This window comes from Lissotriton vulgaris, chromosome 2_1 (genome assembly GCF_964263255.1).
Source record: "Lissotriton vulgaris chromosome 2_1, aLisVul1.2, whole genome shotgun sequence".
Taxonomy (NCBI): domain Eukaryota; kingdom Metazoa; phylum Chordata; class Amphibia; order Caudata; family Salamandridae; genus Lissotriton; species Lissotriton vulgaris.
Genome location: NC_141687.1, coordinates 274,559,436 through 274,585,997, shown reverse-complemented (window position 1 = coordinate 274,585,997; position 26,562 = coordinate 274,559,436). Strand labels below are relative to the sequence as shown.

The 26,562-nt window shown below is 43.1% G+C and overlaps 1 protein-coding gene across 2 annotated transcripts in view; it reads right to left on the bottom strand.

The window, feature by feature from the left end:
- Positions 1-26,562, bottom strand: part of BCAS3 (BCAS3 microtubule associated cell migration factor) — a 3,998,327-nt gene that overhangs the window by 1,607,159 nt on the left and 2,364,606 nt on the right. For both annotated transcript variants that reach the window (XM_086954924.1, XM_086954923.1), the window contains exon 17: positions 5,965-6,089. In XM_086954924.1, the coding sequence (XP_086811050.1) occupies positions 5,965-6,089 (125 nt within the window). The remainder of the gene's footprint in view (positions 1-5,964; positions 6,090-26,562) is intronic.

Sequence of the window (26,562 nt, the reverse complement as noted above, 5' to 3'; positions counted from 1 at the left end):
GGTGTTCCTCTTTTGGAAGGGGGCAAGGGCCAGTCTGGAGCAACCAGAGCAGCAGTGAAGATTTCGCAGTTTGTCGTCTAGGAGGCCACTAGCCAGCCGGCAAGTGACCAGACAACGCGTCGAGCAGCAAACAAGCAGAAGGGCCCCTCGCAGATCTCGTGGATGCTGGAGGGCTGGTCTTCGGTGCAGGAGCTGCTCAGGGTTGGGGCTTCTCAGTCCCCCAAGCACTTGGACGAGGATACCTCTGAAGTCGTGCTGGAGCGAAGTGCTGCTTCTTTCAAGATGGCCGGTCCCACGTGTCTCGTCACACCCACGGATCTCAGCTGTGCTGCAGATGTAGGTAGAGGTCGGAGAGGTCTGGGAATCCGGGTCTTGTCGGGCTCTGAAGTCTGGATCCTTGCAGGAAGATGACAAAGGGAAGCCGCTGGACGCTGATGGTGCCTGCTTGTGCAGGGTGGACACTCCTTGCCCACAAGGAGATTTCTTCAGTCTTCTGTGGAGCAGAACGTCGAAGTCCAGAGTTTCTTCTTGTAAAGTTGTTCAGGATAATATAATCTTGAATGGGACCAGCTCCTACCTTTATCCGGCTAAAGGGGGCTGTACTACGACTAGGTCCCTCCTCTGGGTTGGACCAGGATGGGGGGTGGTTACAACCCCTATCCTTTGTCCGGTTTTGCGCCAGCTCTGGGGCTGGAGTGCCCCAGGAACTGGTTTAGACCGGAGTATGCACAGGGACACCTTGTGTGCCCCAGGCATGTCTCATTCCTTTCAGCCCTGTCCTACCTAATACACAAAATCCTGTCTGGGGTGGTGCTAGCACCTCCCAAGGCAGGAAACCCTTTGTCCAATCCTCCCTCGCTGGAAGGACTCCCAGCAGCAGGAGGTCAGACTTGTGTCTGTGGTGGCAGCATCCATTTTGTGATGCTGAGGCTCGAGTTAACTTTAACCGGGGTTCACAGTTACATACATGTTGTGTCCCTCCAGAAGGGTGGAATGCTACCCCCGTCGCCAGAATTGGTGAGGGGGTAGTATTCCAATTCGCATGACACCTTACTCGACATGTGTTGATAATGTTATACCAAAGTTGGCAATAACCGCGAGGATTATAATGCACTTAAGAGTATATGGTATAGCGTTATCATGGAAACAGCTAAAGGACTTGGTTCCGAAAGCTGCAGACAGGCTCAGCTCATGCTAGAGCACCATCTCAAATAATTCCAAGCACTCTGCCTTCAGGATTGATAAGGCCTGCCATAGGAGTGACTGATAGGAGGATATGTGTCAATTTTAGGGTTAGATATAGGGCTACTATATCTAAAGCAAAGGGTGATTACACCACCTTGCCCCAGCTGATTGATCAGCCTGTTGTGTCAGATTTGGATGGCTAGCCAGGGGTGGCATAATACATGCTGCAGCCCCTGGTAGGCCCTGGGTGCACCTATGCCCTGTGTACCTAAGGTACACTGTACAGGGACTGATAAGGTGACTCAGTATCCAATTAGATATGTACCTAAGGTACATGGAGTCCATTTTACAGAGAGAGCAGGAAGCCTGGGGTCCTGGATAGCAGGATCCCAGACCAACTAAGTCGAAAACCAGCAAAACACCAGGCAAAAAGTTGGGGGCAACCATAGTCAGATATCCACCTTCCTACAGTAACCTCTTGCATCTCAGATGTCACTGCCGCAATATAACCCTGTGATCTGCCTTTTTCATTCCGGGGTAGTGACGAAATGAACGAATCAAATAAGGGGTTCCAAGCTCTATCACTGGTATTAGCAAAAATATGCATTGCCATGTCTTGGAAGGCAATCACCGCTCCCTTGGTTATCACATGGCAGAAAGATATGATCCGTTGGACATCTGCAGAACTCTCGGTTCGAGCGAATGCCAGGGTTAAAGATTTGAGGTGTATTCTTATGGAACAGTGGAATGATTATCTGTCCAGACTAACTGCTATGTTTTCCCCTCCTGAGCAGGTTGATGAGGCTCAGTCGTAATATCCGACATCACTACCCTGTAGGTGCTGTAACCAGCCGCAATTATTCTTTGTTATCCTGGAGTTGGCGACCTGGGGCAAGTGGTAGTAGGGAGACAAAACAAAGTTACTTATATTTTTTTATCATTATTTTTTTCTTGTTTTGATGCATGGTTGTTATGATTGCTGTTATTATGGAACTATGTTTATTGTTCCATTTATATGTGGATGTACTGCGGCATAGGGCATCTGGAACAAACTAGCCCCAACGACAGTACTGTAATATCCTGATGTAAAAGGTATATGTCACGAAAATGTCTTATAAAAATATATGACAAAAAAATGTATTGCTTGTAAAAATCCTGTCAAACTTCCAGTGTGTTTTTCCAGGGTTGACTCCATGTGGGTCGGTGAGTTCGCCTGCTGTGGGGTCAGATTCAGCATATCTCTCATTAGTTTGGCGAGCAACAGGCACAACTCTTTGGTCTTAACCACTGTATAGCAAACACGAGCCCTGAAATGTCTGAGAGGACCAACGATTGTCACTCCTAACTAACTTGCCTTGGGGTTAAGCCCCCAATGCATTGCTTGCACCTCTAACAACATACCGTATTCATTATCTGTATGTCTCTTGGACGGGGGCATCCTGGTCTCGTCCTTCTGCATTCCCCATAGCCCGGTGTGCCTCCCACAATGCCAGTGTCATTGTCCAGGGTTAACCAGCATCTCCTGTTACCTATTTTAGGTTCCTATAGAGCTCAGACATTCACTGCCTCTGCCACTTTGCACCTGTGTTTTTACCTAACTCTTGCAACGTTTATTGGGCCTCAGTAACATATCTGGCACTTCAACCTTGGTTCCTGCACGGAAGCCAGTCACAATGGCCTATAGTCCAATCCAATAGCGTTTCCATTTGCCTCAGCCTTGGGCCTTTGACGGCATTTTTTTTTTTGGCTCAACAGCGTGCTCCTCCCCCTGCTGCACTGCAGAGGCCCAAACAGTAAGCTGCACGCAAATCAGTCCCACTCAGGGTGGGATCAGTCCATCCTTTCAGCTTTGATGCGCTCTCCAAGGCAGTCAATGGGGCACAGCAACACTGGCTGACCGGTCGAGTGGCCATGGACGACACGAACGCCGAAGTCCCACCCTCGCACTCTTACCAGCAGCACAGCCAGCAAGACTACTCAGACCTCATGAACTCTGTCCTGTGGAGGGGGCGGCCACAGAATACTGGCCTCTGTGCACCCCAAAGGTGGTTGATGCATCCCCCAGCCACAAGATTGTTGTCAGAACTGGGCAGGACACTTCACAGTTCCTGGCTCTGCGTCTCAGGGGGTCGCCATCTTGGCCTCGATCCCATCCTTCCACAAGCTTGTGGAAGGATGGGAGTGGATCTTACGGCTGAAAAAGAAACCCATCAACATGGTTCACCAATGTAATCTGTTGCATGTACAGATTTCACTTACAATAAACTGGCTGCTTTATCAAAATCTGATGAAAGTAGAGGGAAACATTTTCATGAAAAAAGCAACAGCAAGAAAACTACAGTTCAAAATACTGATATCAGTGCTACTTACTGTAGGTGTTGTTTCATGACAATGTATGGAAAAGAACATTTTAAAACCATTTTTAATGTATGTATGATTTGGAAAAGAGGAATTGTACAAATATATCCCCTCACAATAGCAGTCAGATGTTTTATTTGACTCTGCAAAAACATTATTTTTGAAATTCACAGCTTGGAACGTGAAGCCCTGTTACAGATTTCATCCACTAAAAATTGGGAGTATGGATGTATGCATGGGTGCATACCATTAAACCATAAAGTATAGAGCACTGTAAAACAAGGTAGAGGGTTCCTGAGGGAGAACAAGTAAAACCTGCTAGAAATGGAAGAAACACTGATCAACATGTTTAAACATAAATATGTCAAATTCAAAACACCATTTGCCAAATACAAGAGATATTACTTAAATATACTGGAATAAAAAGTCTGTCACGACCAAGCACTTGAGTATGGAAGTAGTTTTTAGGTCGAGCCTGGGCAGTGCATGCGCTGCTCTGCGAGGCATGCTGTATTGAGTTAGAGATTTGAAGCTCAGCCCACTCTTCGCCCATATTTTTCATTGGCTTGTGTTGTTGTACTTTGTAAATGCTGGCTTCTGATTTCTTAATCGCCTGGTGTCCCCTTAGTACCGCCTTGTCTTCATTAGAAACCTCCCATGAGGATTGGCCCTTTTACTTCTGTTGCTGCACAGTTTTTTATTTCGTCTGTAAGCACTATTTTATTTAATGGGTTTTGCCCTACTGCAGGCACAAAGTGTTGTCCTTATATTCAGCGTGCCATGCGCACCTTCACTTTCCAAGCAGCTGCAACAATGGTGGCTGTTTCTTTGCAATGTCATAGGTCTCGCATTTGCGAGAGTTTAAGATGTTGGCATTTACAATGCCGATAGCTCAAACTCTAGTAAATGCGAGACATATTGCACTGCAAAACCTTGTTTAATTTGGTGTTTTAAACTTAATGGAAATAAGTGACCGGAAATGCACAGCCTTAAGTGCTAAAAATTAGCAATTTTAATTGCCACAATCAAGGTAATGCATTTGAAATGTTTGAAGAATCAAATCCTATAAACTAAACTATTGCTCAAATACATTTTAATATGGTCTTATGTAACCTTTGCATCAGTATTTTTATTCATCATCATCAAAATATTTTGCTTTGGCGTAGAACTCAATAAAACACCCGTAAATAATATAGTTCATTACAGCTTGAGTTCAGTAATCAAGTATTGAATATTAAAAAAGAGATAAAAAAAGTATACAAATAAAACCTAGTAATGTCAAGAACATTTTTGGCCTCAATGCCCACCTTTGCAATCCCTAAATGTTCAACCTTCGTTAACATTCAAGAAGACAGTCACGCTTTACAAAAATCATGGTTGGTCCAAGTTTGAAGAGTCTATCAGTTCATCAGTACATTATACTAGGGGAGGACTTGTGATTTCTCCCGCATTTTTTAAAGAGCCTATAGCAATTAGACGATTCCTTAGTGTCCAAGCTGAAACTAAAGAATTGCTCATTCCAAAGAAGACCAGTATGCTTATGTCGGATCTAGGGATTCTTAAGGCTACTTGGTAACTTCTCATTCCAAAATTTAAGCATAATGGTCGAATACACTTCTAGCTAAGACTTTGGTAAACAGGACAAAAGAGCACCACGTGTTCAATAGTTTTAACAGTATGAATACGATAAAAATAGGAAGAAACAACCTTTGAAACAGTGTTTCTATTAACTTAAAGTAACCTGAAAAAACCACCATGACATATTTATATTGCATTACAATAGCCAAACGGGTTATAAAAACGTTTCACTGGCTTGCGTTTTCCTAATATTTATCCTAAAAAATTCCTATTTAATTTGTCCATACAATGCCACAAAAACATGAAAGCCAAAGACATTGTTCTTTTTTTTTTTACAAAATTCAGAATTTTGATGATCCTCCAAACCATTCAGAACATTGTCAAGGAGAGTGGCTTCCACATAGGTGGCAAAGAACGGTACTATAAAAATATACACTTTAATTATCCAGCATCTCTTTGGTCTAGGATGGTTTTGTAACCAGTTTGTGGTGTTCATCTGATGTGACCATATGACAGATGTCGGGTTCTGTCATGAATAGTAATCACCTACATGGCTTCCAAGACTTGTTCATTAGGCCTCTCACCCATGTAACGATGCATGCCAACACATGTCCATGTATTAAAACACCTGGTTTAGGAATCCCACTTGACCTTCATCATGTACTTTTTACAAACGTATTCTCAAAACATGTTTAGCACTCCGATACCCTTGGGTCTAGCCAGTGCTATATAAAACTCAAATAAATAAATATCAGTTTACATACAGCACATATTCAGAAGATACCAAATGGCTAAGTCAGAAAAGATATGTGAATGCTAACGGCTAGGAGAACATTTTCAAACCTTTCTCTCGCTTCAGGCTTGGGTTGCTTGCAAACCATGATCGTGATGAGCCGAAGATGGCGGCAACACAGAATTCGCCTCCCACAGACTTGCTTGGGGAAATCTGTGGAGCTGGTTTGGCTTTGCTAAAGAGGGAAAAAACAAAAACAAGCATGTTAAATTGTATGACAGGAGTTCCCTTCACCAACCCCTCCACAAACATCATGTCAAAATTAATTGATTTCCTTTCTAAAAATGCACCATTTTAAAACCAGAAAAATATTAGTGGCCTGTCTTTGTAGAATCAGAGCAATGATTAAAGATATTGAAGCAATTGCTACAGTGATAGGCCGATGGTCAGTAGAAGTCTATGGGCCCGATTATGATCTTGGTAGATGGGGAAAACCGTCACAAATGTGACGATTATTCTGTCTGCCATATTACAAGTTCCATAGGACATAATGGTATTTTAATTTGGTGGACGGGATATCTGTTACGTTTGGGACGGAGTAACCCTGTCCGCCAAGACTGTAAACAGGCCAAAGTCTGAAGTGTTTGGTCTGAATGGCATCTTCCAGGATTCCCCATACCATATAGTCACACATTGCCATACTTGCCAACCCAACCGATTTAAGCACTGGGCTACCACATTTAAGTGATTCCTAGTCTGTCATGTTCTATTGCTGTGTTTTATGTAGGAAATTGGCTGAAGGGTGAGGGGGAGTCGCTATACTGTTGTTATAGTTGTATCTAGGAAAATCCATCTTATTGCACACGCACGTATTCAGCTGTGTAAGTATTTTTGAGGAGTTAAATTAGATTAGCAGCACTGATTAGGGATCAGAAGTTTGACGTTTGAGTTGGCACTCTGTCCTGTTCAGAACCTGTGGTGAGTGCTCTTGTTGTTACTCCTGCCACACTATAAAATGAGCACAGGGGTGCGGGACACACACCTTACCAGGCTTGTATTTTTAAAAATTTTAAACAAAGTCTTTTGTGTTCTATTGTTGTGTTTTATGGGGGCAGTGTGTGAAAGAGTGGAGTCACTATACTGTTCTTATAGCTGAATCTAGGAAAAGCCATCTTATTGCACATGCACTTTATTCAGCTATGTCAATATATTTGAGGAGTTCAATTTAGAGTAGCAGCACTGTGTAGGGATCAGAAGTTTGCCTTTTGCCAGTGTCCATTATTGTGACAAACCAGAGACGCCATTGTGGTGAGCACACTAGTTATTATTCCTGTCACACTACAAAATGAGCAACGGAGTGTGTACGCCCAGTGGGCATGGCACTGGTACCCCGTAGGCACATCAAAGGCAAGCCCGTCTGCGACCGTCCATGTCCATCTGGGGCCAGGGGCCAGAACCTTTAGTTGTTTTCCTTTAAGTTCCTTAATTTACTCTTCTAAACAACTTCATCTCTTAAATGTGAGTACCAGCAAGAGATGCTATTGACCACATGAGTGTATCTTTGTTATATAGCATATGTAAGCGCAACTTTATGATATAACAAACACTTTCTCAAAGCAATGTACTAGACTCCTATTTTGATTAAAAAAAGAGTTGTGGCAGATGTATCGCTGCCAAGACACAAATTGGATCTGTTCGCTTATTTTGATGAATGTCAGCCAGAGGCCCTGTTTCTTACTGAAACTTTGTGAAGAATCCATGTCAGAAGTACTACAGGCTCTTCCAATAAGCTATACTATAGCAAGATGTGATTGACCAGATAAAATGGGCGGTGGGGTTGCCATAATTTATAAGGAAACTTTGAGTAGTATGTTTACTCTTCTCACCATTCCAGGCTGTGTGAGTCTTTCTTTCTCTATAAACCTCTCCCCTACTTTTACTCTTTCAAGGGTATTGCAATATGATTCCCTCTGGCCCGGTTACTCAGTTTCTACAAGCTGTACCTGGTATATTGGCTGAGCAAAGTCTTACAGAAGGTTAATTTTACACTTCTGGGAGATCTAAACTTGCACAATAGCGCAAGGAAGCTACTTCAGGATTTATCTGTCATCCAACTTGTACAGTTGGTGGAGGATCCAAAACACAAAAAAGGCCCTCTGGCTGACCTATTTTTTACTAATCTATCAAATATGAGTACAAACAAACCCCCCCTTCGATTGATATGGTGGGACCATTATATTGTCCCTTTCCTCACTGCCAGGCAAGGTAGGAAAGAGATAAAGACCTCTCCTTCCCAATCGGAGAGACTAGGTCACTGTTGATCTAAATGTATCCCAGCCAATTGGGAAAACATCCTTTTAAAATCTATACCTGAAGTAAAGGGTGAAATATCGGAATCAATTTCTATGTTTAATAACTGGATCAAGGCTTCATTAGATAAGCTCAAACCTCTTTGGAATCATAAAATGGGTGGATCGGAGGGTCGGGCCCCCCTGGTTCAACATGCACCTGTTGAATATGAAGAAAGAACCCAAAAGAATGCAAAGGAAGTTGAGGAAAACCTATTACCAAACTAGTAAACTAAATTACAAGAAAGCAGTAAAAAGATATCAATATGTTATCAGGGAAGCGCGCTCCACCTATTTTGCCTCGAATGCAGCAAAAGAGCTATTACAAATATCTAACTCTTTCATGAATCCTGCTAAAACATACATCCTACCCCCGACTCCTGCTGTACTACGCTGGCTAACTATTTTCTTGAAAAAATTAATAACATCAATGCAGATAAAGCAGAGCACTGTATGATTTCTGATTGGACCCACTATGACACTGCAATAAATGATTTTCTATCAGCCTTCCCCCTGGTTACAAAGGAAGATTGAGAAGGGTTGATGAAGACAGTTAAATCGGGTTCTCCCTTGAACCCGGCTGCTTATTCTGCACTTATGCAAGGGGAAAATGTAAACTACCCTTTTCTGGAAGATATTCTCAACTTATCACTTCAGAGCGGGCTGGTGCCACCTTCATGGAAACGCGCAATTATGAGATCATTGATAAAGAAACCATCTTTGGACCCTGCATTAGAGGAAAATTATAAACCAATATATTTGTTACCGGGTATAAGTAAAGTGATTGAAAAATGTGTAAATCAACAGTTTTTTTTTGTTTTTGGAAAAGTATAAGGTATAGCATTTCATAAAAACAGTCTTTCATCAAGGATGTGGTATGGACACAGCACTTTTAGCTGTTATGGAAGTATAGCAAAAACTGTTTGATCAAGGTGGTTTGGTTGCAGTGAAATTATTAGATTTTATGCAACTTTTGATACCGAATCACACCCTTTTCCACTACAAAGCAGTGTAGAGCAGGCAGGAAAGGTTAGCCTAGCCTTGTAATGGCTTACCTCTTTTCTTGATGATAGGAGCTTCCAGGTCTATGTGGAACCTTTTTATTCAGAATAAAACCCCTAAATTGTAAAGTACCCCAAGGCTCTTCACTAAGTCTTACTTTATTCAATCTGTATGTTCGTCCTCTGGCAGAGATTATGTATTCACATGGTTACACAATAGTGTCTTATGTGACTGACACTCAGATTGTCATCTTGCTTACCCCGGCACGGTGGCAGACTCCAACCAGCTCAACTCCTGCCTGAATAAGGTAGTAGAATGAATGTCAGCCAGTTTAAAGCTAAATGGAGATACAACTGAGGAACTAGTAGTTGGGAATGATTCTATTAGTTGGTCCGTGGTGCATTGGCCAGACTCAATAGGGGACCATCCTACCACCAAATCAGGCGTACAAAGTTTGCGGGTATGGATTGACAATAAGCTCACTCTGGAGATATAAGTTAGGAAGCTAGCTGTTTTGGTCTGCTGAAGACACTTAGAAACATTTTAGAATTTTTACCTCTGTCTGCGTGGAGATAGGTGGTACAGGCGTTAGTTGTATCGTACCTGTACTATAGTAATTCTCTTTGCATAACTCTGTTTCTGCAGCATTGGCCCCTCTACACTGGCTCTCTGTGCTTAACAGGATACAGTTCATGCCCCTATGTATAGCTCATCTGGTTTCACATAATAAGGGTCCACAGCTACTACAACTCTTGGTCTGTCTCTATCTTCTCAAGGGAACACCACTTTCCTCTGCTTTATGATTGTTAACTGTTCCTAAGATTAACAAATCAAGAAGTGGAGGAAGATATTTTGCTTGCTTGGTTCTGAAACTATGGAACTCACTGCCTACATAGTTGAGGAAGACTAACGAGGAGTTACGTTTTAAGAAGCAGGTGAAAACTCCGGTGTTTATTTAACTTGTTTAGGATATGGGCATTGGCACCTGTCAGCACTGGGAAGCCTTTTGGGTAGCTAAGTGCTTTAGAAATGCCAAGAATAGAATATAGGCAGATGGGATAGGGACACCCACTATCGGCAGCACAAGAGGACGTTTGCACTGACTGTATGGACAGATAGTAGAGTACTAGGGAGAGAGATATAAGAAAGAGGCAAGGGGAGGAAAGGAAAGGAGCATGGAAAAGGGACAGAGGGAAGAGGAGAAAGACAGGGAAGGAAACAAAGTCCGAAGGAGAATGGGGTGGAGGGAGCAAGAGAGGGAATGAGCGAGAGATAAAACAGAGCGAGTGGGAGAGCCAATGAGAACAGAGGGTATATGTACCTGAAAAGAAGGGATTGAAAATAAGGATTAAATCTAGGGAACAAGGAGAATGTGAAAATAAAAGAGAGGAGTCGAAATTCTGCAATGTCATAGCCTGTAACATCACCATCATGCTAATGAGTTGCTATAGAAGTTGAAAAATCGTACTTCTTTAGTCACAGATTGTTGGTAAGTATGCGCTGCGCTGTTTAATGCCTTCATTGCCAACCTTTAATGTCTCTGTTATTTCGAATTCTTTTGTCCCACCTCTTCCATAGCTGAATAACATAGAAATCCCTTATTGACTACCTGCCTTTAATTCTCTGCATCTCATGTTTAACTCTCTGCTCCTAATCATATCCATAAACCGTATCAGTTAAAGTAAGCTTATGTTATGCTTCAGCTGTGAATGTTTGGAAGCAAGCACTGTGGAAGTCTCTCAAAACTACAAACCAAACTCAAACACTGCAAAATGAGGTACTGAAGAGCCAGTCCTTAAGCAGTCTTCTAACTAAAATAGTATCCGAGTTTGACAGACCGAGAATGAAGTTTGCTTGAGAGGACACCTTAGCACACAAACGTGGTCTAAGAAAGACGAATGCCTACATTTTCCAGTGATGGAAGGCCACTTGATTGGCCATGCACAGGGTCAAGACTCACAAAGCCACTTAATTTGAAGACATGAACTTAGCAGAGCAAATGGTTTAATTTGCAAGTGTAAATGCATGCCTTGTATACTCAAAATGTAAATGTACAAATATAAATGAATTTACTTAACAGCTGAATCAGATCTGTATCCTGGCGTAGAAATGGAGGGGAACCAACTCAAACTTGGTGAGGGTGGAGAGATAGGAGCTTCGTCAATGTGAAAGAGAAATAAACAAATGTGATTTCCATAACAAATTGTATTGGGTTCATACAGGAGAGCATGGCCGCACAGGCCGAGGAGTACACAAGGAAGAGAAAGTAGGTACTGCCATAAAAAAAGAACAAGAAACCTGCACAGTTGACCCCACCCATCCCCCCAAACACCCTGCGACAATGTACGTCTCAGAAGTCGAACATCAATCACGCGGAACATTCCCCTGTTCACCAGGCTTGTACCGCCGATGGCCTGCCTCAAGTGATGAGCCTACTGTGCTAATGAGTGGCAAGACAAACCACCCTATTATCAGCCCATTTTTGTCAGATTTTGGGATGCTCCCGAGTACATCCTCTGGCCTGGTACACCGCAACCTTAAGCCCCATACAACGATGCAACCTCAAGATTAAACAAATTGTAAGCGCTAGTGCACGTTTCTAACTATTTCAACATGCACAAATATTACTACTCAAGTATGTGAATACTCACAGGATTTTTGAGAATTGCAAAATAACAAATTTAGAAATGTATCTTTTAAATAAAAGAGGTGAGCTAAAAGTCAAGTGCTTACTTTGAGCTAACACAAATTTTTGGGGACAGGCACATATTTTACCTAATCAGATATTTACAGAGTGGAAGAGAAGGAAAAACACACATATCAGAAGTACGGAGGTAGAAAAACACATCAAAGCCGTCAAAAACAGAAAACAGGAACCTACAAAAGCGAGAAAAGGGGACAGGGAGTGTCTGCTAGTGGATTAAAGACTCCCGGCCCTGGTATTCGGCTCATCAACATTTAATTGCACCAGCCGGCAGATTTTGAGTAGAACTTCAGGCATGTGCACTTTTTCTTTCACAAATTAAGCACTGGTTAAAACCGAACATGGTGTTCAATTTATTTGGGTCCAAACCAGTTAAGTATTTAAACTAGCATTGGCAATGCAATAGATTTTGCATAAGTTAAATGCAAAGCTACTGGCTTTGCAAATGTAAAAGTAATATGGCGGACAACCAACTTTTTTTCTATTTACTCACTTTTGTAATAATGGTGGCACATCGTGCAGCACGCTGCCATTACTACAAAAGTCAATACATTTAAAAAAAAGTAAAAAAACACTACTCGACCTACCTATAATGTACTTGACCCGTGAACTGGTCTCATCTCGATTCTCACACAGTTGCCTTTACAAAATCCTCTAACTTCGGTCACAGAAAAAAAGGTAAATGTAGGAAGACAAACTGGCTTATGACCGCTGTCTCTGAAAGTGGAGAAATGTGACAAGATAAGATTTAAATTCATCTTTACCGCTCATTCACTTTGTGAGCCGGCAGAACACCTGGTGCCAGAACGGGCAAGTAGGCCCTAAAAATAGCTCGTCCTGATTAAATCTGACTCGCTATTGCGAGTGGGAGAGTGGATTTTCGAGCCTGCGAAGGCAATATCAACAAATACAAACCATCTCAGGGGAACAAGACCACACAAACACCAAGAGATGAAAAATAAAAACAGTTAAACAAGGATAATACCAGAAGTTAAAGGTTCTCAAGTTCACAGAGAATGGTAATACCCCTAAGAATACATACCAGATCTACCGAAGGCAGCTCGGGGAAACCCCAATCCTTAATACAGCATGTCTCGCAGAGGCAGCACAAGCTCTGCCTAAGCGAGACCTAAAAACTATGGCCGAGGTCACAAAAAGGACCCTCTCGTGCTCTTAGGAGACGTCTAGATTAACGAATCCTGGCCATTTGTTTAAATGTCATAGGGTTCTTGAGCAAACAGCTAGCCACACTGTGCAATGCCAACATCTTCTCAATCAGGAATGGTGACAGCCCCTCAGAAAGAGAGCTGAAATATCCTCCCTGGCAGGCAGGCACTGGTCACCTGTAACATTGCTCTTATTGCCACTGCCCCTCAGGCTTTGCACGTAATCTAGGCGAACCAATACCAAACTCTTGATGCAGATCTTTGGCACATGGAGGCTTGGAACTCGACACAATATGGGGTTCCTCGTATTGGGGTCATCATTGATAAGCAGAAACAAACAGAATGAACAACATACACAGGGAGTGTTCAACTGAAGGAACACAAAATATTTTTCCTCCATAATGAATGTTCCAGAGTTCAAAGCCCAGGATGAGCTGACATTTTACATCGGTGTTTAACTTTTCTGAAACTACAAAAAAGGAGTGACCTTCTAAGGAGCAAAGGAATAATACTGCAATAGAAAAAAAACAAAGCAAACAACAAAGTCCTAAAGTGAAAAAAATCCTCATAAAAGACTAAATTGTCCATCGGTGATTATTTCCTGTAAAAAGGATTCCACCAGGTCAAGAAAAAAAGCTTGACAGTCTGTCACAAAAAATACACTGCTTTATGGCACGACCTCGTCAAAAAAACGTGCTGCAAGTGTTACTTTTCATGTTTCGTAAAAGTTTAGCTAGAAAAGTAAGTCACAAAAACCAGAAAAGGTGGAATTACCGAGAAAAAATATATTTCTTAACTAAATACAGCGCCAAATCACAGTAATTTAAAATATCTAGAAATATTTGAAATATTTGTCGAAACAAATACAGCTGCAAAGGGGAACTATTCTAGAGTTTGTAATTCTTAAGAATGCCATCCAACAAAGTGAACAAGTGTTTACCCTTCCTCAATGTTTGCAACAGTGGTAGTTTATTATGCTTCGTTATTGTAATGCAGTTCTCAAACCATACAGGGGAGAGGAGTTGGCCTAAGGGCTAGTGAGGTCGACCACCATACAGGGGAGAGGAGTTGGCCCAAGGGCTAGGGAGGTCGACCTCGAATCTGGGGAACTAGGTTCGAGTCTTGGCAATGACACTGAACATCCGGTGATTCTAGGCAAATCACTTAATCTACCCATGTCTAACAAAAAAAAAAGTGTCCTCATGTAATGCAACTGGTGCTATGTAAAGCGCTCTTATACCCGATTCAGGTTAAGTTTGTGTTATATAAAACTCTGTAAAATAAAAAAAATACCTACACAGATAGTGGAATCACGTACAAGTGTTGTTTGAAAGGAACTCCTATGCCAGTTAACTGGTCTTAACAGGACATCCCAATCTTATAATATTCTAATATTTCCTAAAATCATTTCGCCGCTGAGGACGTTTTTTGTGCGGATGCCAGTTCTCAAGGCTTGCAAGTGTCTTCAGAAACACTAGACAGCATTGTGGAATCTGCACATATTCAAGCCTAGAAAAAGCAAAATAAATCGAAACATTGGATGTGAAAAAAAATCCACCATATGAAAGGACAAGCTGATCTAAAAACTGGTAGCGTGGGCCCATTTTATTTTAAATAACACCCGAAACTGAGTGTGGGACGTTTCTACAGAATCCCGAGCTTCGAAACGCTGGGTTACTTACTTTTTAGGTCTCGCAGAGGCGTGGGCGGAGCAGCGAAGCTGCTGCCACGCCCTGCGAGAGATATTGTTCTAAAAAAGGTACTGTAAGTCCTACCCCTCCTTTTCATTGGGTAGTGTCGGCGTTTAGGGTAAACGCTGGCTTCCCATTGAAAAGGAGGGATTTCAGTTGGCGCCCTGTCCGCTTTTTAGACAGTCCCTACGGACACCGTGGCCTGTTTTCCGGCTTGTCGTTAAGACCTTTCTTATCTGCTTGTTTATTTAACAAGCAGATAAGAAAATGATTGCAGGCAGAGAGAGTGGAGGCACAGGGGGCACGAGGAGTGCAGCTCTCAATACACCCACCCACCCCGGCAGGGCTCTCCCTCCCAGCGTCTGCCAGCAGACACTGTGGGTCAACAGCCACACTGCAGGGAGACAGGTTAGCACATCAGGCGCTGTTTAACACAGGAAGCCTGGTCATTGGGCTGGGGGTGACGAGACGTTCCAGTAAACACCACCGCCTTCGAATTTTCGAGGCAACACTAAAACAATGGGTGGGGGAAATCAAGGTTCCCTGACAGGAAGGAGAAGCTGGGCCCGTCATTTACCACCAGGTCAGTGTGTTTATGTGACAGGAGATGACGGGGATGAAAAGGACCCCCCTCTGAAGGTACTAATGGAAGGCAATGAAAGAGCCCATTCGACGACATCGCACTCAAGTATTAGATTACTTTAGATGGCGAAAGGGGGCGGGGTTTGCCTCTGGAAATAGTTTGTGTAGCAGTTACAAACACGGTACTCCCACTGGGACGTTACACACCTTGGCAAATTAAATCTTACACGGCTATTCAGCCCGGTGCACGAACAAGCAGCCGGAAGTACTCTGGCACTCTTAGGAGTAGCCGCGTGATATAGAAGAATCTGTCCTTCATTCGGCTATGTAGAGCTACCAATGCCCCAAACAGAGTACACAAAAGAGGAAGGGATTGCAACAGCTTGCGCGCGGTCCTTTGACGTTGGCCAACCTTGCAGTGCCAGAGAGGCAGACTGACCACAGTGGAATTGGTTTCTGTTGTAGAGGATAAAAGTGTTGATTAACAAAAAAGGGGTGACCCTGTGTCCCTCAGAACCTGGGTATTCAATAGTTAAACAAACAATGGTTCTGTTGGTTAAGACAGATAACTTGAACAACGCTCATAAATGTAGGCAAACGAAAAATAGCTCTCTGATACACAATGTGCGCTTTGAGAAATAAATGCTCAAAAGACAATGTCATAAGTTCAACTTGTTATATTATAAAAATTATAACAAATACTTTAAAAAAAATATCCGAATTACTACATTCAAGGATAGGTTTTCAATACATGACAAGCAGGGGCGTCACTAGGGTTGGTGTCACCCAGTGCGGTAAACTCATGGTGTCACCCCCTCACGACTTATCCCATGAATTCATGATGGACCTCCTCCCAGTCCGCAACAGTGTTCACTCTATATACTAGCCCCTGGCACAGATCGGACTAGTCCCTTAGGCACGGCCACAATAGGTCTCTTCACCAGCCCCTGCCACGCATAAATGTATTTGCTAACCCTCTGGCACCTACAGGGCCCTCCCTTACCTATCATTTGCCAGCCTCAGACACATTAGAACCCCTGGCACGGATAGAATCTTCCTCAAGAACCTCTGCACCAGGTAGGCCCACCTTTATTGAACACCGGAGCTTCTGGAACTTCTTCCAAAACTCCTTCAAGAGGCACACCCCTCCACACCAATCTTTGGCTCAGGCAGTCAAGTCAAAGATACTATAAATAAAAATTCCCACACTTTAACTAGTGTGTGAGTGCTTAAATTAAAGTGATATGTTATTAGGAACGTCAATGAAAGCCGTGTTATCGACCTCGGAAGGATGACAGTTGAAGTTAACGCCTCTGTTCTGTGAACCCATTAACCTCTGACAACCCAAAGATCTATTCATCTAAAATATATATACACTTATGGGTTTTGTCTGGTTTTGGTGAAATTCTCTCCTCTTGCTGTGTTTCTACGCCCTCCCCCTCCTTCCAGGTAACAGTGGCTAACGCTGGGTTGAGCTGCGATGTATTTTACAGTTGTATATCAGTGTTCCTGCACCATGATTTCCCTGCTTTCGAGACACCGCACCTGATTTTCCTGATCTGGAAATCCAGCCAGTACAATTGCTTAGGCTCTGGCCTTCATCTCTTGACTGAACCAGTTCCTATTTGAAAACCTACATAAAAAGTTGCCAGGCCCTGTCCTCACTAACTGCAGCCACTCTCCTCGTCCTGCTCCCATTTACCACCTACTCACGGCAGGTTACAAAGGGCATCATTATTCTGTACAGAAAAGGGAATACCGTGGAGAATTGGACACAGAAACACCATGTCTGCGCTATTATTTTCCATGCTGTGGGCGTTAACTCATAATAGGCTCTAGGTGCAGAAATACCGTCCGGAATCGTTAATTCCAGCCACCGGGTATCTCTGCACCTGAAGCATTTAAACTCCTACTAAATGTCTAAGATAAGAAGAGTGCGGATTCTTTATGTACTTTATTCCATGCCTAATCGTCTACTGTTGCATTGTCATTTTAATTGTTTCATAGTCGAGCTGACAGATGGTTTGCATCAATTCCACCACTTGAACTAAAACGCCTGGCGATCATGGTTTGTAAAACGAACGGGTTCGATGTACAAGCAACGATCTGGAATGGTAAACTTGTTTGTACAGTGCCTCGGTGATGCAGGGCCGTGTATGAAATGGATAATGTATGTATGTGGTGAATGTCTACACAGGTGCGGGGAAAAGCTGTGACGTGTAAATGTATGGGTAATTAATGTAAAGTATATTGGGGGTAAAGAAAGCTTTTGTGTGAATGTGACGGGGGTTACTCAGGAGCAGGTTACAGCTTGTATACTCCTTTGGGACCCTCGGCCTCTTAACTCATTCACTATCAAGGGTCTCGGGCAGCAGGAGGGGGAGTCTCCAGCAGCGGGCGGGGGGAACCTCGCTCGGCAAGGAGGACAACAGAGGAAGCCTGGCGGAGAGCAGGAGGTGGAGAGAGCTGAGGAGCGGCGGCTGCTGAGCACGAGCAATGCGGAACACGGTGTCACCCCATGTGATGGTGTCACCCGGTGCGGTCCGCACCCCCCTAGTGACGCCACTGATGGCAAGACCATCATACCTACATGCAAAAATGTTTGTTGTGACTTTTTGTGAAGTGGTGCTCAATGGATGTGGTGACATATATACAGTGCGAAGGAATTAATACATATACATATATACAAGATTGTTTTCAATGGCCAGATGCTGATTATCAACCAAGGATTCCTAAGATTGTTGTGAGGATCCTGGTGAGTCTAGACCTATAGATGCGTCGACGTTTCGACCCTCATGCACCCCTATGGGTGGTCGCGGTGGGTCTTTCTCAAGACAAGGAAGGATAACAGTTCAGGTAAACAGACAATAGGACGCGGACTGATGCGAACACGGAGAGCAGCCGACCGTGCCCTTCCGTCTACACTTTAGATACCACGGGCCATTGTGCCACAGAGTTTCAGACTGAAGGTCCTCTGTCTGTCATCAGGTATCTCAGAAAATGTAGCGACGCAACCCACAAGCTCTTGGAGACCAGGAGACGTCAGTGCAAGGGAATGGGCTACAATGCTGGTAACATTACACAATGCCTTGTGTGCTTGTTTCTTTCTGTGTATGCAAGTCCCTTCTGTTGTATGTCATTTTTACCTTGTCTTTGTCTTTTCTGCTCTTGTGTATGCTTCTAGTTTTATAAAGGTGCAATATACGCGTCTGTGTCTATCTATCTATCTATCTGTCTGTCTGTCTGTCTGTCTGTCTGTCTGTCTGTCTGTCTGTTTGTCTGTCTGTCTGTCTATCTATCTATCTATCTATCTATCTTATCCAGCAAGAGAGAGGGCAAGGTATCCAGTTTACGTGAGATTCTTGATCTCAAGCAAACTAAATAAGCATTTGCAATGCAATAGGTCTCGCATTTGCGAGAATTTTAGCAATTGGCATTGTAAATGGCAATGACTTTTTATTTACGTATTGGTTTTTGAAAAGTAATTAAAAGGCATCGCCATTTACAACTCTGTTCGCTTAAACTCTCGCAAATGCGAGACCTATTGCAATGCAAATGCTTGTTGTAGTGAGAAGTCATAAATTCTGTTGTTGCTACTGTTAAAATGGTGATAGCATTGCCAAAAGAGAGCGCTTATAGAGGACCCAGACAGTAACATTGGGCACAGATGCGGACAGAGGGCACAACAGGTGGTACAAAAGTATAAAGTAGGGCAAAAGGCACTGTGTGGAAGCGAAGACCTAGGGTGCAAGCATAGACGCAGCCTGTGACAGATGGTTCTTCTGGAAGAAAGGCACAGACACAGGGCTCAGAACGAGAAGCAGGAGCAAAAATAGGCAACTGCTGAGAGAAGAAGCAAAGAAGTAGATGGTACAAAGGGATACAAGAGGGCGAAGATTGGGAGAATTGGTGCATATGTGGAAGGAAGAGCAACGCCCATTGTGAAGGCAGAGTGTGTGACAAAGAAAACAGAATGCCCAGAGTGAAAGATGACATAGAAAGGCACTGCTCAGGAGAGCTCAAAGGAAAGAGAAAGGTGCATACACCCCGAGATAACAAGGACAGCAGAGCAAGACTGGAGGTGAGACAGCAATAGAAAGGCTACAGATTTTGACAGTGGCCACGAACAAAGACGGCACAGGGAGAAAAAAACAATACTATCAATAAGGGCACAGAGTGTAAGTGTAATCCTGGGAAGAGGGGATACACCATGAGAGACAGCAAAGACTACAAGTAACATAGAGAGAAGAAAGTTTGGGAGAGAGTGTATCAAATGATGAAAGAACACAGACTAGGAAAAGGGACACCGGACTGAAGGACGGCGACCACAAAAGGCACAGTATGGCAATACTTGTAAAAAAGGAAAACAGTAAATGGCTAGAACAAAGGGCAAATCATTGAGGAAAGGGCACATTCGGTGACAAAAAAGACTGGTAGCAGAGGCACAGAGTGGTGAGTGAGTGCACAGATAACGATTCTGGGAGAATTGGCACAGTGTAGTGCCGCAATTGCCGAAAATCGCCGTTTTTGGAGAGGGGACTGCTAGTCCCAGACGCCCTGCTTCTACACACCTGAGCACCCTTGGGTGGAGCCTACAAAGCTGCTGATAGCCAGAAACCGGTCCTTGGATGCTTGATTCGGGTCTGGGAAAGACATGGCTTGGTAGTTCGGACTGAACTGTTCCCTGTACTGGGGTGAATGTTTGACATTGTTCTACATTCTGTCCATCAACTGTGTTTTTTGCAATTTTCACCCCGAGTATGCTGGGTATACTCAGACGTGAGTCCCAGGCTCGCCACAACACTGGAGTCAAGCTATCCAGGCTGATGAAGGCTGATAGCCAGAAACCGGTCCTTGGATGCTTGATTCCGGTCTGGGAAAGACATGGCTTGGTAGTTCGGACTGGACTGTTCCCATGAGGCACAGGGTCAGAGCTGATTTGCATATAGCCAGTGTCTAACCCAGGGTGGTGTGGAGTGCAAAAAAACGATGGATTTAGGCCCAGATCCTTGTACTGGGGTGAATGTTTGACATTGTTCTACATTCTGTCCATCAACTGTGTTTTTTGCAATTTTCACCCCGAGTGTGCTGGGTATACTCAGACGTGAGTCCCAGGCTCTCCACACCACTGGAGTCAAGCTGTCCAGGCTGATGAAGGCTGATAGCCAGAAACCGGTCCTTGGATGCTTGATTCCAGTCTGGGAAAGACATGGCTTGGTAGTTCGGACTGGACTGTTCCCATGAGGCACAGGGTCAGAGCTGATTTGCATATAGCCAGTGTCTAACCCAGGGTGGTGTGGAGTGCAAAAAAACGATGGATTTAGGCCCAGATCCTTGTACTGGGGTGAATGTTTGACATTGTTCTACATTCTGTCCATCAACTGTGTTTTTTGTGTTTTTTACAAAGCTGCTAGCGGCACCCGCTTCGAGGGAGCCGCATTTGCCGAAAATCATCGTTTTTGGAGAGGGGACTGCTAGTCCCAGGATGCCCTGCTTCCACACACCTGAGAGCCCTTGGGTGGAGTCTACAAAGCTGCTAGCGGCACCCGCTTCAACGGACGCGCGCCAGGCAGGCAGATTTGAGCCCGTTCGAGAACGGAAGAGGACGGGCCGTGCCCCCCCTCTAACCTGCCACATCTAAAACGCTTTTTACTTACCGGAGACAGGTTCTGGGCTGAACTTGGGGTCATTGTGTCTCCTGCTGGAGCAGAGACGCTGTTTTACACCATACACCGCCGGGAGAGTTATTGGGGCCGTTACATCGTGCCGCACGGGACCATAACATCCAGAGTTCGCACTTAAGCAGATCAGGGCTCCCACGCCAGGAAGAGGCGGGGCAGGGCCACCGCTCTAACCCCCAGGTCCCTTTCCTACTAGGGTGGATGAGTAAGGTACTGTGACCCTCACTTTTGAGCATTCATTGTGTAAGTGGCCAGAGACATTTGAACTTTTGATATAACTTGGCACGAGTAAAGACATTTTTATTTGTATTATAAAGACTTACGCGGCCAGTATATACCTTAATTTTATACTTCAGTGTGTATTCGACCTAGCATAGCTGCCATGAGTAAACGGAAAGTGGGACAGGGTGTTGACGCTTACCTTTCAAGAGCAGAGTCAGTATTAATTAAGGAGATTTAATCAGAATTGACTTTCCTTGACCCCAGTACTACTGGAATCCAGTATAACGCCTGCTTATAATGTACCCTCCCCTGAAACTGACCTGTTACAACAAGATGACCCAGAATTTGGAATAGAGGGTACTCCTCCTATCTTCTTATCTGGCCCTTCCAGGCCCGTGGTTAACACTAGAGGTCAAAAAGCTAAAGCAGCCGCAGTTCATGTTGCGGAACCACCTCAAAAGAAAAGGAAGAGCTGAGGAACATATAAACAAAACAAATCTGGGAAGAATTTAAGAACTACTGTAGATGAAACAAATCCGAACGATGGTCTCCCCAATGCCACTATTAATGCCCCACTCACTGTGACAGCAAAGACTGTGGGTGGTATCCAAGAGGAGGATTTTTGGGGTAGACTAGAGACAATGGTAACAATATTATTGGATCCAATTTTACAAAAATTATCAATTGTAGATGCTAGGTTGACCAAGATGGAGAGGATGGTAAGCCGTAAACCCCCGGTCCCACCAATAAATAACCTGGAGCCCAACCCAAGGCCGTCAAATAATGGGGTGAATGGTAGGGAGGATGGTCAAGCTATCAACACCGTTGCAGCTAGACAAATGCAGACCGGGAACTTTGCTAACGATATTCCCTTACATACCCCACACATCCCTACTCAAAATGGGTCACATCTTCCAAACCCTGGTTCCTCACTAATAGAGGCTGCTAACACAGCAAATGTAGTAAGGGGAATACCAGACGCTAAATCGTCTGGACAGTCTGAAAATGAAGACATAGAGAGGGAAAGAAATATTCAAGACTATCGTGGCAACCCTATGAAATTATCACAAAATCTCAACTTGCCCCCGGAGGCTACCCCGTATACGGTTATTTTGTCTAATGTACCTCCTTTATTGCATAATTCCTTTGAACACTGGTCGACCTTGAGGAATAAAGCATTATACTTCCTTGGCCAAAGGACTGGTGTGAAAAACACCCTCTTCTCAAAATTTAAGATGGCACGAAGAATAGGGTGAGTGGGTACCTCCAGAAAAACCCTTGTGTGGTATTAACCTTTGGCTCGCCATCCCTGGTACGGGCAATTTTAGAAAGGGGAAGTACTGGACCTGTTAACCCTAATGATATAAATATCCTCCCTCTTGGTTACTTTTATCAACCACCAACACACTATAAATTTTGCTGGCCATCATTGGATGGTGGTGATTTCAGAGAGAATAATGAGCCTAGATTCCGTGTCCCTCTGAGTAACCGCTTTGATGCCTTGAACCAACAAGAGGATGTTGATTGATTGGCCCCGGGGACCCATACTCAACCTAATTCTACACTTGTGAGCCCCGATAAGCGCAACTCTGGAATACCCCGGGTAGCAAATGCCTCTCTATCTAGTTCCATCAACGGCCATTATAGGGAAGAGGTTCAAGATTTGAGAGTTCAAATTGTAGAAATGTCCTCTAACTTTGTGGGTTGTCTAAATGTATCCCAATCATATGGCAAGGAACCCAATGGTCTTTTGGGGTTTAGCTACTCCTAGTTCAGCCGTAGAGAACAATTCAGCACTTTGTACCATTGTTTCTTGGAATATTGCGGGCATTCGCTCTTAGCTATCTAATCAACTGCGGTGGGACTTTGTACTTTAAACTGACATATTGTGTCTACAGGAAACATGGGCAAAAGAGGTAGTCCACATAAATGGATATAAGAGATATCATACACAAGCAATAGATAGTTTGAGTGGTAGGGCTAAGGGTGGTCTTTGCACCTATATTTCAAGTGCTTTGAGGATTAATGAAATAACCATGTGTGCAAATGCCCCCTATTATCAAACACTCATACTGGATATAGATGCAAATCACTGTATTGCCCTAACTAATTTTTATAACAACATACCACTAGCTGAAATAGCATTTGTCACAAAGAGTATTATAAAATTGCTGAAATCCACGTGTGAGAATAAGAGGAAAGATACAATAATGCTATTGGCAGGCGACTTTAATTGTGCGTTATGTCCCAATGCTGAGGACAATTTATGTGGGATTTTAGTTGAAGAGGGGACATGTTCCTCTCATTTTCCAAATTCCACTTTAGGGGAATGTCTTAATGAATTAATCTTTTCCCTTGATCTAGGATTTATTAATGTGCCCTGTACCTGTCTCTATGCCCTGGACCTTCAGTGGTAGGGGTATGTGTTCCACTATAGATTATGTTTTAATCACAAGTAATCATGCGTATAACCTCCACTCATTTCATGTTTCAGATATCTCCATTACCGATCACTTTCTTTATGCTTGTCAATTAAGTGGTCTTCAAGTAAAATGTTCAAATCCAATACTAATTATCAATTCCTAAAAAACATTGCCCTGGGGAGTGTAAATGGCTTTTCACTGCTCTGGAGTATGGTAGATGAGACAGCTATAATTAAGACAGTGGTGAGTAGATGTAAAAGCGCCATTGAGACATGTCGGTCAGAAACAGCCATCCCAGACAATATTTTAGCCTCATTCCTGGCGATATCCAAGATTATAAAAGAATCCCTTCTCAAGCGAAAAAATAGTAACCGTCCCAAGAGCGGATGGTTAGATTCCAGGTGTACGCATGCTCATTCCCACTGAAAAAGAGAGCTACATAAATCCCCTAGAAACCTGGTTGACCTGAGGACAGCTAGACTGGACTATAATCGAGCAATTAGGGCCAGGAAAAACATCTTGAAGAAGAAGCCGTGGGAGGCATTACACACAGCCTCATTGGCAAATGACAGCATTGCAGTTTGGAAGGATGTTAAAATGCCTTTTCTTCTATGTGAGGCCAGCCCAACCATTGAAATAGCTATTATAAGTGAGGCCCAATGGATTGAGCATTTTTCAAAAGTATATAATGGAGAAGGAAATCCTGATATATTAGACAGTAATGTCAAGGACGATTATAAATCGAATCCATCCCACTATTACTCTGATTTGTAGTTCACTTTAGATGAAGTGGAACAGGCACTCTCTAAAAGTCGGGGAGGGAAGGCCCCTGGACCTGATGGGGTCCCTGTAGATGTTTTTAAATCAAATATTACCCTTTGGGGGCCCATCTTAGTCCAGGTAATTACTGCCAGTTGTAGTACCTCATTTCCTTCTACCTGGGTAGAATCCACTATTGTGCCTATCTTTAAAAAAGGGGATAGGCAGGACCCTGGATGTTATAGGCCTATTTCTCTACTTGATGGTGTAACGAACGTGATTCAGCGGGCCAAAGGAAATTCAGTCTCATATGAACAGCTCTACACCACGATACTCACCATGATTCATAAATTTATCACTAGACCCATAAATGACCGAGACATGAATTGACCAACTGAATCATATGACCTAATTAATCAAAACACTTTTTATACATTTAATTAAGTCACTATCATAGGCAATGGATTAACTAATGGTAACTCAAGGAAACAAACAAGACCAGCTTGTCATTTCAAAATCTATTTTATTAACTTTATTAAAGAGCGAAATGCATTTTAAAGGGTAATTTCTTTTATTAGCAATTTTTATTACGCAAAACTATTTATTAGAAAGGCACATTTAACTGTTACCTCAAACCAAAATCAGCATGAGAAGTGCTCAAACATTTAGGATTATTCCCTAAACCCTATTTCCCTAACTTAACTAAAGAAAGCCTAAAGGGAAAAAGTAAAGTCTTAATGGATCTTACGTGAAATGAAAGTCCAACAGCATCTCTGGAGCACAGGAACGAGCCAGCAGTGCTCTTTTTAAGGGGCCAATTTTTATACCTTTTTTCCTATCTAAAACTAACTAAAAGAATACAAATATTCGTGCAACACGAAGCACGATTGGACAAGAAATGTCGTCCGATGAAGTCATTTGCCTTTCGCATAGCAGAAACCACGTTTCCTCAAGAGCGGCATTGTTCATAGACTAAGAGTGTCACAGGCTCTTCCGTGACTCGCAACATTAGGTAAAGTCAACCGTTTGCTTCCTCCATCCAAGCCTTTCCACCGCTGCACATCCTGTCCTTGACCATGAAAACTTAGACAAAAGTACATCTAATGCTTCCACACAGCCTTTCTTTCACGAGCGTCTTTCAAAGGATTATTGCAAAAATTATTTTCCATCTCAAACGCTGCTGTGCAAGGCCCAACTTTGACAGGACTTCAGACATCCATTTTAGAAATAGGCCTTTATAGCATGACTCTAGTATGCAAGGAAACACAAGACAATAATTAATTCAAGAAATGATAATTATTCTGTTACCCACCCCCTTGACTAATATTTCACCCATTAATCTATGTTACCTAGCTTTGCAAACAAAAACAAACATAGCACAGTGACATAAAAAGACACATAAACAAAAGCACATTTAAAGAAAGCACATGCCATTATTTGAAACAGCAGCAGTTAATGAATGACAAACGAAAGACAAGGTAAATGTATTATTTAAAACAAAATGACAAACATGACAAGAGCACAAATAATTAAACCCGTGTGTTTATGTCGGTGCACATTACTCTAGGTTGGTTTAATACAAAAACATGCAACACTTATTAGTATATTAAAAATTATGGGAGTTTTAATTCAGCGTGCTTTAATTCTAAACTTTATTCTGAAAGTCCGCTTCATCAAAAGTAATAGGCAGAATAATTTTGGAACGCTTGCAGGATTGGGCAGAGGAGAACTCTGTTCTGTCTGATCTGCAGTACGGTTTTCGTGCTGGTCTTGGAACGATAGAGTAGGGGATAAATCTGTCAATCCTGGTAGGAAAATATACTAGGGTCAAACAGGGGAATTTATTCTTAGCATTTGTGGATCTCACGGCTGCATTTGACTGTGTGATTCACAGCAAACTCTGGTCTATTTTAGAAGACATGGGGGTTGGAATTCTGATTTTTTATTTTCTTAAGCGTTTTTATAATGACGCCAAAGCACGCGTGCGCTGTGGTCTGAAGGGGGAATGCTCTGCTACTTTCCTGATTAAGAGCGGAGTCATGCAAGGATGTGTCCAGGCTCCGTTTCTTTTTAACCTTTATATTAATGGCTTGGGGGATGCCCTCCTAAAAGATAACAAAGATTTTCCGT